Below are 19,576 nucleotides of genomic sequence, written 5' to 3' on the forward strand. Positions count from 1 at the left end.
TTATTAAACGTTCTTCCCGACAAGATGAGGAGGATCTAGCAAAAAACTACCAAACAGCTGAAGCAACTTATTTGACAGCCCCAACTAACTCTAACAGTATCCACTGGGAGTTTGTCTCCTTTATATTCAGACCATATGTCTGCCACTGCAAAAAGGAAATCATTCTATACCCAGCAGAAATATTTTGAATGTGGGAACCAGTCCAGTCAGTTACTAGCCCATATGGCTCAACAGCAGTTGGGTAGCTCTGTAGTGAGTAAAATAACATATCCTGACAGGACGGAGGCCCGTTTGGCTGGAGATGCACTTGCTTTCACGGCTTCTATACAAGTATGTATAACTCTACCCTTACATTTACCAGTCAAGACATTGAGGCATACCTTTCAAATTTGGTATTCCCTACATTAACTTAAGAACGGGGGGGGACTTAGTTGCAGATATCACAGAAGATGAGGTCAGGGAGGCAGTCGCGTCTATGCTAAGGGTAAGGTCTCGGGTCCCGATGGTCTACACTTGGAAATATATTGCAGATACCTGGACACTCTCTTGCCCCGGTTCTGGCACAGGTCTATTCTACAGCATTTCGAGAGGGGAAAATGCCACCATCTATGTACTCTGCTACGGTGGTCTTTATTCCTAAACCTGAGAAGGACTTGGCTGATTGTGCATCGTATCGGCCTTTTTTTTTTTTTGAATATTGACTATGAAATACTAGCAAAGATCCTGGCCAAACCTCCCAATGCAGTCATTCTTAGTATAATTCATCCAGTCTTGTTTGTTGGCATGTGCTAGACACCGCAAAATCCTTGGACTCCATAGAATTGACCTTTATTATGGCTGCGTTGCGCTCATTTGGCTTTAGCACTAAATTCCAACAATCTGTCACTATACTTTATAGAGATCTTCAAAGAGGTACCAGACAGGAGTGTCCTCTGTCTCTGCTGTTTGCAGTCACTATCGAGACTCAGGCACTAAGAATTTCGTCAGTCTCCTCTCTTTAAAGGCATCGCTATGGGTGAGAGAGTAGATACTATAGGACTATACACAGATGACATTATTTTTATATGCAGGACACCTCTGCCTCATTAGGAATATCAATGCAAATCATAGACAAATTTGGCACGTATTCGGGCCTTAAAATTAACTGGCAGAAGTCAACCCTGATGCCCTATTCCTCGCAGGCCCTTCCATGCAGTGATCCTCCATGCCCTCTTAAGGTAGTGACCTTGTTTAAATATTTGAGAATCATTATTGCCCTGTCTCCTTCAGAGGCTTCCCAAGTGAATCTGGACCCTCTGGTTACCATGATTAAACTTATTGTCTGGGCCAAACTTCCCCTGTCTGTGGCAGGCAGGATTAATCTTATTAAGATGATCCTTCTGCCCAGGTATCTGTACGTGACTTCTCACATGCCTACCTCAGTACCTAAATCATTTTTTAAAACCCTGGACATGCTACTTATCACCTTTTTATTTGGGCCCTCCATAGGCGGAAACTTAAATTCTCCACTCTGCAGCGCCCTAAGGCTGATGCTGGCATGGCATTGCCTAACATATGCTAACGTGACAGCCTGCAGCTATTTGCTATGGTGGCTTCAGGGCTTACAGAGAGTTAATGGTAACTGAGAAATTTTGAATAAATTCCAGGACCCCGCTCCGTGAGACCACGCCCTTTGACAAAGTCAGAATGACGAAACCGGTCAGGGCGTGATCTCACGATGACCGGAAGAGACCTAACCAACGCTGCGTTCCACAGACCTAGCTGAGAAACTGGAAGGAGGAAGTTCCCGCAGCACCTCCAGCGCCTCCGACCTCCCAGTAAGGACTAACAGATCGGTATACCGACACCCAACTATCCGATCAATTGTGGACGTAACTATATCCCTAAAAGATTTGATAAATAGCTATTGTACTTCTTTTGTGTTGCTATGGTGTTTTCTATAACTTGTATATTGGGATCAATATGCTGAGAAATGCAGTGTACTTGTAAAGACATTGGAATTTGCACTCTAAGATGTACCGCACTGTTTTGTTCGCTCATGTTGAGCGCATTTGGTAACTGTCATTATGTACATTTTTCAATAAAAAGATTTAAAAGATATAGATATATATATATATATATATATATATATATATAGCACATAATTGTGAATAGGGATGAGCCGAACACCCCCCCCTGTTCGGTTCGCACCAGAACTTGCAAACAGGCAAAAAATTTGTTCGAACACGCGACCACCGTTAAAGTCTATGGGACACGAACATGAATAATCAAAAGTGCTAATTTTAAACTCTTATATGCAAGTTATTGTCATAAAAAGTGTTTTAGGACCTGGGTCCTGCCCCAGGGGACATGGATCAATGCAAAAAAAAGTTTTAAAAACAGCAGTTTTTTCAGGAGCAGTGATTTTAATAATGCTTAAAGTGAAACAATAAAAGTGTAATATCCCTTTAAATTTCGTACCTGGGTGGTGTCTATAGTATGCCTGTAAAGGGGCACATGTTTCCCGTTTTTAGAACAGTCTGACAGCTAAATGACATTTCAAAGGAAAAAAAGTCATTTAAAACTACTCGCGGCTATTATTGAATTGCCGGTCCGACAATACACATAAAAGTTAATTGATAAAAACAGCATGGGAATTCCCCATAGGGGAACCCCGAACCAAAATTAAAAAAAAAAAAAAATGAGGTGGGGGTCCCCCTAAATTCCATACCAGGCCCTTCAGGTCTGGTATGGACATTAAGGGGAACCCCGCACAAAAAAAAAAATGGCGTGGGGTCCCCCTAAAAATCCATACCAGACCCTTATTCGAGCACGCAACCTGGCAGGCTGCAGGAAAAGAGGGGGGGACGAGAGAGCACCCCTCCCCTCCTGAACCGCACCAGGCCACATGCCCTCAACATTGGGAGGGTGCTTTGGGGTAGCCCACCAAAACACCTTGTCCCTATGTTGATGAGGACAAGGGCCTCATCCCCACAACCCTTGGCCAGTGGTTGTGGGGGTCTGTGGGCGGGGGGCTTATCGGAATCTGGAAGCCCCCTTTAACAAGGGGACCCCCAGATCCCGGCCCTCCCCCCTGTGTGAAATGGTAAGGGGGTACAAAAGTACCCCCTACCATTTCACAAAAAAACTGTTAAAAATGACAAGAGACAGTTTTTCACAATTCCTTTATTTAAATGCTTCTTCTTTCTTCTATCTTCCTTCGGTTTCTTCCTCTATCTTCTTATTCTGGTTCTTCCTCCGGTGTTCTCATCCGGCATTTTCCTCCTCGGCGTCTTCTTCCCTTCTTCTCCTCGGGCCGCTCCGCATCCATGATGGCATGGAGGGAGGCTCCCGCTGTGTGACGCTTCTTCTCTTCATCTTCTTCTTTTTGGGTCACCCGTTACGTAACCCCGCCTCCTTCTGACGTCACGGGGAATGCCACAGGAAGCCCCCGTCAAGTCGCCGTGCATCAGAGGGGGGGCGGGGTCACCGGGTTGCTCCGCCCCCCGTTATTTAAGAACCGTCAGAAGAGGAGAAGCGTCACACAGCAGGAGCCTCCCTCCATGCCATCATGGATGCGGAGCGGCCCGAGGAGAAGAAGGGAAGAAGACGCCGCAGAGGAAGATGCCGGATGAGAACACCGGAGGAAGAACCAGAAGAAGAAGATGATGGAGGAAGAAACCGAAGGAAGATAGAAGATAGAAGAAAGAAGCAGCATTTAAATAAAGGAATTGTCAAACACTGTCTGTTGTCATTTTTGACACTTTTTTTTAGTGAAATGGTAAGGGGGTACTTTTGTACCCCCTTACCATTTCACACAGGGGGGAGGGCCGGGATCTGGGGGTCCCCTTGTTAAAGGGGGCTTCCAGATTCCGATAAGCCCCCCGCCCGCAGACCCCCACAACCACCGGCCAAGGGTTGCGGGGATGAGGCCCTTTTCCCCATCAACATGGGGACAAGGTGTTTTGGGGAGCTACTCCAAAGCACCCTCCCAATGTTAGGGCATGTGGCCTGGTACGGTTCAGGAGGGGGGGCGCTCTCTTGTCCCCCCTCTTTTTCTGCCTGCCAGGTTGCATGCTCGGATAAGGGTCTGGTATGGATTTTTGGGGGGACCCCACGCTGTTTTTTGTTTTTTGTTTTAAATCTTGGCGTGGGGTTCCCCTTAAAATCCATACCAGACCTGAAGGGTCTGGTATAGATTTTGAGGGGGACCCCACGCCAATTCTTTTTTTTTTTTTTTGGCCTGGGTCCCTCTTAATATCCATACCAGACCTGAAGGGCCTGGTATGGAATTTAGGGGGACCCCCACGTCTTTTTTTTTTTTTTTTTTTTTTTTTTTAATTTTGGTTCAGGTTTCCCCTGTGGGAAATTTCCATGCCTTTTTTATCAATTAACTTTTATGTGTATTGTCGGACCGGCAATTCATTAATAGCCGCGAGTAGTTTAAATTACTTTTTTTTCTTTGAAATGTCATTTTGCTGTCAGACTGTTCTAAACACTGGAAACATGCGCCCCTTTACAGGCATACTATAGACACCCCCCAGGTACGAAATTTAAAGGGATATTACACTTTTATTATTTCACTTTAAGCATTATTAAAATCCCTGCTCCCGAAAAAACGGCCGTTTTTAAAACTTTTTTTTGCATTGATCCATGTCCCCTGGGCAGGACCCAGGTCCCCAAACACTTTTTATGACAATACCATGAATATAAGCCTTTAAAATTAGCACTTTTGATTTCTCCCATAGACTTTTAAAGGGTGTTCCCACCCCAAATTGTTCGCTGTTTGGCGAACTAGCGAACAGCTGATGTTCGAGTCGAACATGAGTTCGACTCAAACTCAAAGCTCATCCCTAATTGTGAAGTGGGAGGAAAATGATAAATATCTGAAAAGTGTGGTGTGCATTTGTACTCAGCCCCCTGAGTCAATACTTTTGTAGAACCACCTTTCGCTGCAATTACAGCTGCAAGTCTTTTTGGGTATGTCTCTACCAGCTATGCACATCTAGAGTGAAATTTTTGCCCATTCTTCTTTGCAAAATATCTCAAGCTCTGTCAGATTGGATGGAGAACGTCTGATAGCAATTTTCAAGTCTTGCCACAGATTCCCGATTGGATTTAGGTCTGGACTTTGACTGGGCTATTCTAACACATGAAAATGCTTTGATCTATTTGGCTCCATCCATCTTCCCACCATTGACTAATAGTTGTCCTGTGGACAGATTCTCCCACCTGGGCTGTGGATCTCTGCAGCTCCTCCAGAGTTACCATGGGGCCTCTTGGCTGCTTCTCTGATTAATGCTCTCCTTGCCGTGCCTGTCAGTTTAGGTGGGTGGCCATGTCTTGATAGGTTTGCAGTTGTGCCATATTCATTCTATTTTCAAATGATGGATTGAACAGTGCTCCCTGAGATGATTTTTTATAAACTAACCCTGCTTTAAACTTCTCCAACTTTATCCCTGACCCTGTCTAGTGTCTTCTTTGGCCTCCATGATGCTGTTTGTTCACGAAGGTTCTCTAACAAACCCCAGGTGGCTTCACAGAACAGCTGTATTTATGCTGAGATTAAATTACACACAGGTGGACTATATTTACTAATTAGGTGAATGCTGAAAGGCAATTGGTTCCACTAGATTTTAGTTAGGGGTATCAGAGCAAAGGGGGCTAAATACAAATGCACGCCACACTTTTCAGATATTTAAAAAAGGAAGGTTTGGGACTTTAGACGAGGTGCATGGGTAATGCACCTCCATCTCTGTTATGCGTAAATAAGAAAGGGGTTGAGACTTTAAATGAGGCATAGGTGTAAGGCTAAAAGAATAGTTGATATTGGAGAAATAGATACATTTGTTGTACCATGGATGACAAAAACTTCATATGAAAGGTACATACATATAATTTCAATTCTCATATAGACATGCTGCAAACCATGTAATACATGACAAGATAAATGTCACATATAGGTGTAGCAACTGGCCTAATTGGCATGATGATGTAGATACTTTAATATAATAAAAATAGAAAGGCTTATAAAGCAATCAGTATGAAAATACTGCATCAACTCTAGGCCCGACGCGTTTCTTTGGGTATTGCCAACGCTTCAGGGGCAGATGCATAATAACATAACATAAAAAAACCAAGGGTCTATATTACATATAAAAGATGGAACAAAAATACACTGGATAAAGGGATAATCTTATAGTCCCTAAAGTACTCACATGTGCTGTGCACACAAGGCTGGAGGACCAGAAACGTAGGAGATGTCTGCCAAGGGAGCTGAGGTGACTGGGAGCAGCCAGGGGCATAAGTAGAGTACCAAAGAAACAATATCAAAATAGCAGTCAATGTGGGCTCCACAACTGTGAATATAAGTAAAAATTGTATGATATCAATATGTGATATGTAATAAACATAATTGGTGAATTGAAAACCTTTTAGCCCTACACACATGCCTCGTTTAAAGTCCCAACCCCTTTCTTATTTTCACTTATTTATTTGCAAAAAATGTTGATGACCGTTTATCATTTTCCTTCCACTTCACAATTATGGGCCACTTTGTGTCAGTCTATCACATAAAATTCCAATAAAATACATTTACATTTTTGGTTTGTAACATGACAAAATGTGGAAAATTTCAAGGGGTGTGAACACTTTTTTTTTTTTTTTTTTTTTTTTAAGGCACTGCAGGGGACTCTTTGAGAGATACCATTATCAGATACCCAGACATACCCAAACATGTTAAAGTATCAATCCATTTCACAAACTAGTGTGCATTATTATGTATCCATTTTATTCTGAAGTATAAAGTGTCATATCTTGTATCATCTTACTGAAAGTTGAGTTCGTTGGAGATGAGATGGCCAAGCTTCCACTCCCGCGTTAGTGTCTTCTGTTAAAAAAGTAGGTCAGCTTCATTTGACATGATAGTTTTTCAATTAAACACAATAGTATGCCAAAGCTCTCTTATAGAACAGGGTCATGCGTAATCTGCTCAGCATCTGGTGTAGTAAGAGTTCATTAGAAATTAAAGAAAACAAGGCAAACTGCTCACCCTGTTAGCTTGGTAAAAGTAGTTTATGTAAGACTACAACTCTGGGTCAGTAGAATGAACAATATTAAGGGCATGCGTGCAGTATTGTACATCAACACTGTAAGAAAATCCTGCTGTAACACTGTGTGGGTTCCATCTACTAAGTTCACTATAGTAGCACATAAGTATAAGAGCACTATCTTGCCGTAAAATATTACAGCAGCAGAGAACTTCAGTTCGTAGTGTTTTGCATGTAAAATGGGTGTTGTGCAGATTCTGAGACAGTTTATGGGGTCCTTTTTCAACAGGCTGGCATGTGTTTTAAAACATTAGGAACTGAATGTGGAATGCCACCCAAAACATTTTTTTGTTTGCTTTGTTAGTAGGAGCTGGAAAATGTTAGGATTTTTTTTCTGTATGTGTCAATGTCAGGATGGATTTTCTTTTGTTCCCTATCGTTTCCCTCGATCTTGAGTCACCAGAAACAGAAGTAGGGGTACATTTCTATAATGGGGATGTGCATAAAACCACTTACTTTAAAGCAGTATTTAACCCAAAAGCAAACATTTATCATATTGCAGCTTAACAATTTTTAGATGTGATGGCTGGGTTTGTGTTTTTTTATTTATTTTTTTGCCTTTCTTTTTTGTTTTCACCTGGTGATCTGGATAGTCTGTTATTTTAATCCATAACTTGCTGTTTTGAAAAGGAAGCCATAAGAAACAGAAATCTATTACGCAATCAACACTTAATTATTGTGTCTCTACAGAATCTTAACCAGGCATATAGCAGCATTTTCACTACCTACAGAAACTTTGTTGGTCCTCCTCATTTTAAAGCGATCTGCCGCCTCCTAGGATATCAAGGCATTGCAGTGGTGATGGAGGAGTTGCTGAAAGTTGTAAAAAGCCTGGTGAGTATATCAGAGCTGACCACTGTAAAACTTTAATGCTGTCTGTGACACCGTTTGGTAGATTTCTCCTCATTTACTGTCTAAATGATAGTTGTCAGCAGGACAGAAAAATAAGGGAACTGCCATTGCAACAGGTGGTAGGAGTAAATGTATGTATTAATGTTACATCCAATATAGTTAGTCCAACATAATTGTTCCAAAATGATACATGGCAATACATCAACAAAACAAAAGGTCTTACTTTGTTAAAAAAAAAAATGATGTACATGGAATGTTAAATATTCTATCACCCCAAGTTATAACTTACTGTTTCAGAGGTTTGCTGCCTTCTGCTTTAGCATATAGGATTTGCTGTCACTCACCACTGATTTATTTATTTGAAATGCTAGCCTTAGACTGGATGTTCCTAAGTGGGTTACCACGTGTGATTTCCACTTAGATTTTTAGGCTGTACTGATAATCCAAACCCTTTTATCTCATCGACATCTAAAAATATTTACAAATTAGTGGCACTTAAACTGCAAAAGTTCATTTGCATCTGTTAAATGATACAAACTCCCAATGGGAAACATTGTATAGTTCTTTTCCAGTTATGGAGCTTAGAAAATATCCAGGAGATTCTATAACCAGTTATAGAACAACACCTTGACAAATTATGCAAACTAAAAATTAGACCTGCTGAAATATAACATAGAAGGGAATTAAAAGATTTTTGACTTTGGGCAAAAAATATTGGCATTAATAGATGGTATATTTTAAAAAGCACTTTAAAATACTGGTTTGCCCATATACAAGTGTTTCTTTCAAAATGTTATAGAACCGTATTTTCCTGACTTGTTTAATTTTGACATTATTACTTGCAGTTACAAGGTACAATTCTGCAGTATGTGAACACCTTGATGGAAGTGATGCCGAAAATCTGCAGGTTGCCCAGACATGAGTATGGATCCCCAGGTGTGTTCTGCTGTACTTTCCTTCCAAAAAAGCCTTGTTCGGGAGTAAACCTTCTGTTGCCACTTAGAGCTCTGGTAACATCTATATATTAAAGCTAAGCTTTGCGTGGTGTTATAATGAATGTGTTTGTTAATGCTGTGGGTACTTACAGTCAATTGACTTCTATTACTATTACCATTCTAGTATCTGACAGTGAATAGGTGGTTACTAGCTCCATGAGTGTCATTGTTTATATGAATTCATTATACTGAATCTTTTTAAAGCTAGGTACACACCTAGTTACCAGCCAACAACCGGCTTCTGTCAAACGAGCATGCTGGAAAACCAGCATCAAATCAGTGCTCGCAGCCAATGGCTGCAAGCACTGATCACTGTGTTCTGGCGGGAACACAATAGCTCAGTTGGGAGCCCCCCTGGGTTGAACGAAAAAAAACCTCCCATGTGTACCCAGAATATATCATGCAAGTTGAATGACTACCCCTATGTACAGACACTTAAAAGCCGCTAGTTTGATAGTTTACACCCTTCTTCCAGATGGCATTATTGGAGCCCTCCCCAGAATACCCTTCAGGGTAGGTAGAAGACTTAATGGTTACCAGCAAACTGTGGGCCAAATGCTTGCAGATTCTGCCTTTGCTTGAACGTTTGCTCATATGCTTTTAAGACTGGGCTATGGCTCCTTTGGCCTTGTCTGTGTTTTTTTTAGCAGAATGTGTGGTTCTGCTTGCTGATCTGAGGCCAGGTGCTCGTCTGCTCTTACAAGTCATCATGCAATCCAAGAAGATACCATCTCTCACTAGTGCACAGACAGACTCCCTCACTTGCTGGCTTTGACTGTCACTGTCAGCTTTTAAATGTAATTGCTGTTTTATTTTTTTTTTTTCCCTTAGTTTTTGGAACTGTCATTCTGGGGGGGGGTGCAAGGAGAGGAGAAGAGATGTACATGTAGCGAGGGGGCAGTCTGTAGAGACGAGCTCCCTCACTTGCCGACGCTGACTGTCATTGTCAGCTTTTAAATGTAATTGTTGGCTTTTTAGTGCAGAGCCAGAGCTGTAAAAAAAAAAAAGCGAAAAGATAGAAGAGATGCAATGTATCTCTTGGTTCCTTAGATCACAGAAATTAACTTCAGTCTGTAAATGAGGGAAGTTTAACCACTTAAAGACTAAACCTTTTTCTGACACTTGTTGCTTACAAGTTAAAATAAGTACTTTTTGCTAGGAAATTACTTACATTTTATATATATATAGATATATATATATCTATATATATATATATATATAGATATAGATATATAATATATTTAATATATTTTTTTAGCAGAGACCCTAGAGCATAAAATGGTGGTTGTTGCAATATTCTGTCTCACTGTATTTGCGCAGCGGTCTTCAAACACAATTTTTTGGGAAAAAATACACTTCCATGAATTAAAAAAAACATAAACAGTAAAGTTAGACAAGTTTTTTTTTTTGTATAATGTGAAAGATGATGTTACGCCACGCGAATCATGAGAGAATCGTGATTTTTATTCTAAGCAAAAAATATCCTAATTCTCATTTTAGCCAGAATCGTGCAGCTCTAATGTAAACCAAAAATTTGACTGGATGGTCAAAAAATTTGACTGGATGGTGGATGTAAAGAACTGATGTAAAAACTGATGTAAAACTGATGAAGAGCTGATCCGTATTTTCTTTGAAAAAATGTGACTAAACTGATGAAATGGAAGGCATGTGTGAAAGGGTCCTTAGTGTTACAATTAGAGGTCAACCAATATGGGTTTTTCCCTGGCCGATGTTTAGAAATCGCGGCGGCCGATTATATGATGCCGTTTTTTTTTTTTGGGCCCATATGTTAGACCGAGTTTTTTTTTTTCCCTCTTCATCTCATAAAATCTAACAGTTAACTAATAAGAAGTGATACAGAAAATTTCTTAAATTAAACATTCATTAAAACACAACAAGCCTCCAATCAGTGCAATTGTATGTATAATTTAGATTAAATGCACAAAAACAGGTAATCAAAACTTTTGGTCGAAAAAATATGGGCTAACTTTACTGTTTCGTTTTTTAAAATTCATTAAAGTGTATTTTTTTTCCAAATATACAAGTGATTTTCTAGCAGAAAATACTAGATTTGTAAGCAACACATGTCAGAAAACATTTATTATTTAAATGGTTAACCACTTCCATACCGGGCCTATTCTGGCACTCCTCTCCTACACTCATAGAATGGTGCCAAACTTCGGTACTTAAAAAATCTCCATAGGCGACGCTTTAAAACTTTTTACCAGTTACCACTTTAGATTTACAGAGGAGGTCTAGTGCTAGAATTATTGCTCTTGCTCGAACGCCGACGGCGATACCTCACATGTGGTTTAAATGGCGTTTACATATGTGAGTGGGACTTGCGTGTGCGTTCACTTCTGTGCGTGAGCTACTGGGGACAGGGGCGCTTTTTAATTTTTTTATTGCTTATTCTACTTTCTTTTTTTTTATTTTTTTATTTTTACCTTTCTCTCTTCGTTTTTTTTATTACTTTTATTCCTGTAAACATCCCTTGTAATAGGAATGGTGTGTGTGACAGGTCCTCTTTATGGAGAGATGCGGGGTCAATAAGACCCCACATCTCTACTCCAGGCCGGAAAGCATGAGATAAAAAAAAAATCACAATCCCGTGCTTTCCAGCCGCGACGCGCCCAGGCCTCCAATGGTCATAGAGATGACTGGTGACCATGTGGTCAGCAGAAATCTCTATGATCGCATCCGGCGGTGGACGATTCTTTCTCTGGATCCCTGATGGCACGGGAGAGCCCGGAAAAGCACCGGAGGGCGGCGGGAGGAAGTCCCCTCCCATCGCCTGTAAGAACGGTCTAGTGGCTGAACTGCCAATATGATCGTTCTTAAGGCCCATACACATGATATGACTTTGTACAAACTTTCCCTTGGATTTTTGTACAAAGGGCGTTGGCCATAAGTTTGTATTGCATACACACGGCAGAACTTTTTCAGCCAACTTTCACCAAATCACGTGTTTTTTCAGCTCTTTACCACCACCCTTTGGTCAACTTCTGTATTGTTGTCTGATATTGTGTCAAACTCGCCACTTTTATCGTCGAGATTGACACCTTGCGAGCCGGGTTCACACTGGTGCGGGAATCCGACTTGGATCCCTGCCAATGCCAGGCACTGTGTTTGGTATGAATCTTGAGGGGGAAATCCACGCCAAATTTTAAATAAAAAACCAGCATGGGTTCCCCTCCAGGAGCATACCAGGAGCTGCCTAATAAATTACTTTAAAAACCTGTGTAGTGTGTTTTTTTGTTTTTTTTGACACTTTTTTTCCCTAGGTGAATGGGTAGGGGTACGATGTACACCATACTCATTCACATAGGGTGGGGGGCAGGGATCTGGGGGCCCCCTTATTAAAGGGGGCTCCCGGATTCCGATAAGCCCCTCGCCCGCAGACCCCGACAACCAACGGCCAGGGTTGTCGGAAAGAGGCCCTTGTCCTCATCAACATGGGGACAAGGTGCTTTGGGGTGGGGGGGGCCGCAGGGTGCCCCCCTCCCCCAAAGCACCCACCCCCCATGTTGAGGGCATGCGGCCTGATACGGTTCAGGAGGGGGGGGGGGCGCTCGCTCGTCCCCATCCCCTTTCCTGACCGGCCGGGCTGCATGCTCGGATAAGGGTCTGGTATGGATCGGGCCACGCCATTTTTTCGGCGTAGGGAGTTCCCCTTAAAATCCATACCAGACCGAAGGGCCTGGTATTCCCCCAGAGGGGAATTCCCTCTCGCGCCCGCCACAGTAGGAAAATGTGTTTTTCCTATTGCAGCCAGCGCGAGATGTACAGTACCCTGTCGCCGGGAACCAGCGCGATGGGATCGCGCTGGAAACATTCTCGCGGCTGCGTACTGTAGTTTGTACAAAAGTCCGATGGTTTTGTGTACACACGATCGGACTTTGCTCCATCGGACTATTGTTGCTGGAAAGTTTGTGCGTTCGCACAGCTAACAAAAGTCCGTTGAAAACAGAAAAAGTTTGTCCGATGGAGCGTACATACGGTCGGATGTTGCTCCAAAACAGCTAATTTGCATGTTTGTTGTCAAAAAGTCCGATCGTGTGTACGGGCCTTTATGGTGCACAGAATCGCTGGCTGAAAAAGAGGATATCTGAATGATGCCTGTAGCTGCAGGCATCATTCAGATGTTCCCACTGAAAGTCAAGGACGTCATATGACGGCCTTGGGCTGAAAGTGGTTAAACTGAGATCTTCTACACACTGGAGTTTATTCCTTTGATAAGTAGGAACATTGGGGTTGATTTACTAAAGGCAAATCCACACTGCACTACAAGAGCACTGAGAGTGCACTAGGAAGTGCAGTCGCTGTAGATCTAATTGGAAGATCTGAAATGATGGGGAAGCTCTGCTGATTTTATCGTCCTATCATGTTCAAGCTAAAATGCTGTTTTTTTTGTTTGCATGTCCCCCTCAGATCTACAGAGACTGCACTTCCAAGTGCACTTTCAGTGCAAAGTGGATTTTCATTTAGTAAATATCCCCCATTGCATTCCTTTGCTTCTTTTATCAGCGATTTTCTCAGAGTTGGCAGGCTGCTCAGATAGGAGAGACTCAAGTCGCTCCAATGGGGTGACTTGCATTGACTTCTATTACAGAAGTCATTTGCAAGTTGCGCTGAAGTCGCACTGTGCGGGGTCGCGCTGAGTCACCCTGCAAGTCGGATCGCCCCTGTGTGAACTATAAATTAAGCGGCCTAATTTGCAGCACAATCGGCCGATGCCGATTAATTAAAAAAATGCCAAAAATCGACCGCTTTATCAGCCGGCCGATATATCGGTTCGACCTCTAGTTACAATGTTTCTCTTTTATCTCCATCTACAGCAATGTGAGAAACTTGGCAGGCTGCCTGGTTGTTTTTTTTTTTTTTTTTTTTGACAGCTGTCAGCAGTGAGGAGGGAACTCTTAACTCTGTTAAGATAGCGAGGGGGGTAGAATCGCGATTTCGATTCTTTAACGATTAATCGTGCAGCTCTAGCTCCTAGAAGAGCAGACAAAGATACATGGGGGTTGGAGGAATTGCTTGTCAGAGTTTTTTTTGAGGATCCTTTTTGATTTTGTAATTTTGTCTAAATTACTTTAGACAAGGGCGGCACAGTGGTGTAGTGAGTAGCACTCTCACCTAGCAGTAAAAAGGGTTGCTGGTTCGAATCCCAACCATGACACTACCTGCCTGGAGTTTGCATGTTCTCCCTGTGCCTGCGTGGGTTTCCTCCAGGTGCTCCTGTTTCCTCCCACACTCCAAAGACATGCTGGTAGGTTAATTGGCTTCTGTCCAAAATTGGCCTTAGTGTATGAATGTGGGTTGGGGACCTTGGATTGTGGGCTCCATGAGGGTAGGGACCAATGTGAGTGTGCAATGTTTGTGTGGAGCGCTGTGTAAAATTGACTGCGCTATATGGGTACCTTAAATAAATAATAATATAATAGATGAGCATCTTAATGAGATACAATGTACAGGGATAAGGACAATTGTAGACACGCACCCACACTCACTCAGGTTGAACTGGATGGACTGGTGTCTTTATTCAACCTTACTAACTATGTAACTTTAAAAAAAGAAAGTGATAAGTTCTGGCTCCAAAAGAATTAGTTGGACATTGTTTAAATTGCAGCTTGCATGCTCTTTAGAATTTCTTAATTAGTGTTTTTAGAATTGCTTATGCATCTGCACCTTCCTGCTCAGTTAACTGCCTACCTATCTGCAATAATGCACTGCATCTGAAAATAGTATTTTGTTAACCTTTATGTCAGTGGTTTTAATGCAGCTCTGAAAGCAAAAGAATGCCAATGACTATATGTACAAACAGAGAGCTTGTAGGTGGAAGAGCCTTCACCTTAATCTGACTGAAAATAGAATCATGTGGATTGGTGTATAGCTCAGAATAGTATTCAAGGCCTTTCTGTGGTGTCTTTTATTTTTTCTCGTCATTATGTGAAGCTAATATTGCATAACTGTTCAGGCATGTTTTTCAGGCATAGTGGTCTGTGAGGTTATTGGTCTTAAAGGGTCTGCTACACACAACCATTGTAAACTAATGTGTGAATAGAAAAGCATACAGATGTGACACAAATTGTGTCACTTCTTTATAGTTCCTTTGATACAAAATTTTAAGTTACTATACTATGCATATTAATAAGGAGAAGAACTGTTTACTAGAATAGCAGACACTGATTAAGAGAGCTTCACATGACATTGCAGAAATTTCCAAGTATGTATTAGATTTGTTTTTTAATGCCTTTTTTTTATAAAATTGGGTCCCATAACATGAAAATGAGTTCCAGCTGCAAACATTTAGATGTTGGGCTTACAACATGTCCGATAGTACACCATCAAAGCATAAGCAGCCTGGTAACTTGAGAAAACATTGAATAAGAGAGTAGAAGTCCTATTTTAAGACAAACCAAGTAAAAGAACAAACATGGATGAGCAGTGCATGAAACAAATCCATGGATTGAAGATGACGCCTAAACATAGTTGATTCCCTAGGGCCAAGAGGGACTGTACCCATACCCCATATGCAAAAGCAGGGATGACCTATAATGTTGCCAAACACGCTGGATCCTGCAGACAGGGTAGGATATATCTGGTGACCTCATCAACTAGTATGCTGTACAGGGCCAGGGCATTAATACTTTTTGTTTGGGAAAGGAGGGTTTAATCAAGTTCATGATGGCCCTGCAGCATAGAATGATGAGTGCCACTGTGGTGGAACATGTGGAAGTTTTCCCTTGCATTCCCTGGTGCATTGGGGCAGTGCATTGTGACACACCACCGTAGTGGTGATCAAAAGGGTAATTTCAGGTACAGTGCGCTGGTGCTATTTTTTCCCCCTGCATGGAAGCACAAGTAATCAGCAGCTCCTTGCTAAAGAACGGCACAGACACAGTTACGGTGCTAGTCCAACTACTATTTTGCACAGCCTCTGGATAGCAATAGCACATCTACAGTGCATATCCGGGAGAAGTTTCACCTCCACAGTGTTTTGTGCTGGCAGTCTCTTGACTGGCCATTTTCTACTTGAATAAGACCCTAATGTTCTGGTAGATGATGTCCAGGTCTATAAAGATGCTACAGGTAAGAGGTTAGAAGCCCTTTTTAAAGCATCCTCTCTGGTAGGAACAACACTGATGGCTGCGGTGGGTTTTTGCCTAGCCCTCAAAGTTTGTCCAAAGTGTATGTTTCATTCCACAGAATCGGAACCAGAGGGTCCTGCCATCTGGCAGTTCCTGGAAGATTTTTAGGAGCCTTGAGTTTCTTGGATGCCTTGGAAGATACCATAGGGCAGCTTTTCCATTTAGGCACCATGTCTGTCCACAGAAGATGGATCCTATGGCTCAAATTCTGGTTGGTTGGACTTTTTCTTCAAGAAGCAAACTGAGAGGCTGCCCTTCGAGGATGAGCGCTTGTTTGGACAGTCTTTGAATGCCTTTATCCAGAAGGTAACAGGGGACAAAAGCACGCTCTTACGCCTAAAGAAGAGGGCACAGTTGACAGGTCAGCTAGTGCCAACTTCATAAACCAGAAAGAATTCTTTTCATAAGCAGTAAGCCTCTAGCTCTAAGCAGGAGCCTGTGTTCCAGTTTAGTAAGAAGTTGCCCCCAAATCCTCTGGAACTGTAAAGCAGTGCCTCCCCACTCGCACAGGTGGGGGACATTATTTGCATCCTTTGCAGCCATATGGACTCAGAAGTCAGAGATAACTGATGGTCTAAAGGGTGTCTAGAGGTTGCAAGCTGAAGTTTTGCTTCTTTTCTCCTTCCACATGTTATGCACTTAAAGGTATTTTTAGAGCCACAAAAAACTTTTTTTCTTTGTAGCCATGGAAAGACTGTTGTCTGTTGGTCCTCACACCTTTGTTGAAAGTGGGGAGGTCTCATGGCTTCTATTTCAACCTGTTCCAAAGCTAAACAGACATTCAGCCTATTCTGCACCTCAAAGGCCTCAAGTTCCTGACGGTACAAAAATTCAGAATGAAGTTACCCGGCTGGTGACTGCTTCGCTTCATCAAGGGGACTTTCTGGCATCCGTGAATATCAAGGATTCCTACTTTCACATCCTGTTTTTTTCAAGCCTCATCAACAGTTTCTGCAATTCACAGTAGAGGATCGCCACTACCAATTCGTGGCATTGCTATTTGGCCTGTTCACAGCCCCCAGAATGTTTATCAATGTGTTGGATCCATATCTAGGGTTGTTCAGTACCCTGAGTGTCCCCATTGTGTGAGGTGCCTGGATGACCTGCTTCTCAAGGAGTTAGAAGAGTGAATACTAAAAGTACTGTGCATGTGCTTCTATCACCACTGGACAGGTTTTACTGACAGTAACTGCACTCTTGACAGCTTGCTTGGTAGCAGACAGCTCTCCATCCCTCAATCGTATATCTGCCAGTCTATGATTATCCTGAAGTTGGCTCTCTATATTACAGTCTGTCTAAAGTTAGGTGCACGCCTTCTAAAAAATAAACCTTCATACTGGCTTCTATGCTGCAGCTGTCCCATGTCTGCTATAATACTGAGAACTGAGCACTCATATGACCACTGATCACTCGGCTATCGGTCATCTCGGAGCAAAGACTGGTGACTGTCAGTCACTGTTTCCGCTCTGCCCCTGCAGGAGGGGCAGGCACAGCTTCCTGTGGCTCTTGGCGCATGGAGCCAGCTGTCAGTCAGGCAGCTGGTTGGATCTCAACAATATGGTTGGGATCCTTCCAGAGCCTACAGCAGCTCTGCAATGTCAGCTGACAGTGGGCTATAGCTCTCTGTTGGCTAATTCTGGATCACAAGAGAGCCAAAATAAGTGCACTCCTGTGACCCACAGACATATTGTCAAAACAAAGTTAAAGGGATACTGAAGGCTCAGCTGTTCTTTTTAAATTACGAACATGCTATACCTTCCTGCTCTGTGCAATGGTTTTGCATGGAGAAACCGCCAACCTGCCTCTTTTTGTGTTTGCCGAATGCCCCCATAGCAAACTGCTTGCTATGGGGGCACTCACGCATGCTCTCTCCTGAGCCCAGCTGTGTGTATCCATAAGTGACACAGGAGGAGGCTTGGTCCTGCCCCCGCACCTTGCTCACTGGCTGTAATTGATAGTAGCGGGAGCCAATGGCCAATGAGCAGGCAGAGAGACTGGACAGCAGCTGCTCCTGTGCACATTGTTGGATCAAGATCGGACTTGGGTAAGTATTGGGGGGGAGCTGCATACTGAAGGTTTTTTAACTTCATACATTCAACTAGCCTTTACAACTACTTTAATTTGTGTTTAATTTCTGTAGGCAACATAGGAAGCAGATCCTATTTCTGATTTATAAGGCAAATAAAATGCATAATCTGCTTTAGTTTACCAAACACGTTCGTACAATAAATGTGTTTTTAAGTGAGGCATACTTTCTGTTATAAAGCTAAAAAGCTAAAAGCAAGTTTTACAGATGTATCCTGCTTTTTTTTTTTTTTTCCTTTTTTTTTTTTTTTTTTTTTTTTATGAAATACCAGAAATACATAGCTAAAATGTGTCATCTGTCGTGTGAGCCCTTCTGAAGGGATTTGTGAGAGGGAGATGGGGCTAAGGTCTTAATCCTTTGTGCTAATCCTGTACGTTTCTGGATATATTTTGCATAGAGCAGGAATAATACTTAACAGAGCTCATAAATCATACAGAAGTCAATCATGGGTCGTGGTTTGCAGCATGCTGAGGGGGCAGAAGTGCTGAAAGCATAATTAATGTCAACAAAAGTTCACAGTTCTGTGACTGTTGATGGTTCGCAGTAAAAATACACTGACTACAAACTGCAGTGTGCAACGGTTAAACCTTACATAGTTTCACATCCTACCCTATTTTTGTTTAGTTATTGCTTTGTCAGCCTGTCTGAAGGTGAATAATGCTGTACGCAGATCAAATTAGCGTAATTCAGATTGGTGGTGATCTCAGGGTTAAAGTATCAAAACTTGAAGTTGGAGCTTCAAAACAAACAGAAATTGTTTCAAGTATTATGAATTTGTGATTTTGGGAGGAACGAACAGTCACTTAACATGCTTAAAACTGATAACAAATCAAAGCTTGCCCTACAAAAGCCTACTTTTACTTATAATAGGGTAAAGTATTTTGTATCGGTTTAACAACTTTTCATAATGTCTTGGGTGCAGTTTTCTTAGGTTTACCACTTGCTGTGTTATAAATATGGATTATGTAGCTGCTAGAACTCATATGAAGATGAAGAAATTCCAATCCTCCTAAAATCCACTATTTAGAGTGAAGTGAGTGGTTATTATAGGTAATACTTGACTACTGTACCTCCATTGTCATGTGGTTTAGCATAATTACTTGGAGGAAAATGACAGTGGATACAAACGTTGCTTATGACACAGGTCAGTTTAAATAAGGTATTACTATTGTCATATTTGCTGAAGATGATGCTTGTGCTTCAGTGTATTTGTAAGACTACGTTTTATACTTATCGGATAAAATAATTACTATAAGCGCCCTTTTAGCATAAATAACTCTTCTCTTTGTTATAGGAATAATAGCTCATATTATTCAAGCATGAAACCTTACATTTCACCCTCGCAAAATGAGAACAGCAAAGTTGTGAGATGAGATGATGTTAAAGACCCATAATTAAAATTAA

The 19,576-nt window shown here is 41.9% G+C and overlaps 1 protein-coding gene across 3 annotated transcripts in view; it reads left to right on the forward strand.

Moving 5' to 3' along the window:
* The window catches only part of CYFIP1 (cytoplasmic FMR1 interacting protein 1), a 210,402-nt gene that overhangs the window by 172,138 nt on the left and 18,688 nt on the right, over positions 1-19,576 (forward strand). For all 3 annotated transcript variants that reach the window (XM_073614611.1, XM_073614610.1, XM_073614609.1), the window contains 2 exons: positions 7,779-7,922; positions 8,786-8,876. In XM_073614611.1, coding sequence (XP_073470712.1) covers positions 7,779-7,922; positions 8,786-8,876 — 235 coding nt within the window. The remainder of the gene's footprint in view (positions 1-7,778; positions 7,923-8,785; positions 8,877-19,576) is intronic.

This window comes from Aquarana catesbeiana, linkage group LG02 (assembly GCF_042186555.1).
Source record: "Aquarana catesbeiana isolate 2022-GZ linkage group LG02, ASM4218655v1, whole genome shotgun sequence".
Lineage (NCBI taxonomy): Eukaryota > Metazoa > Chordata > Amphibia > Anura > Ranidae > Aquarana > Aquarana catesbeiana.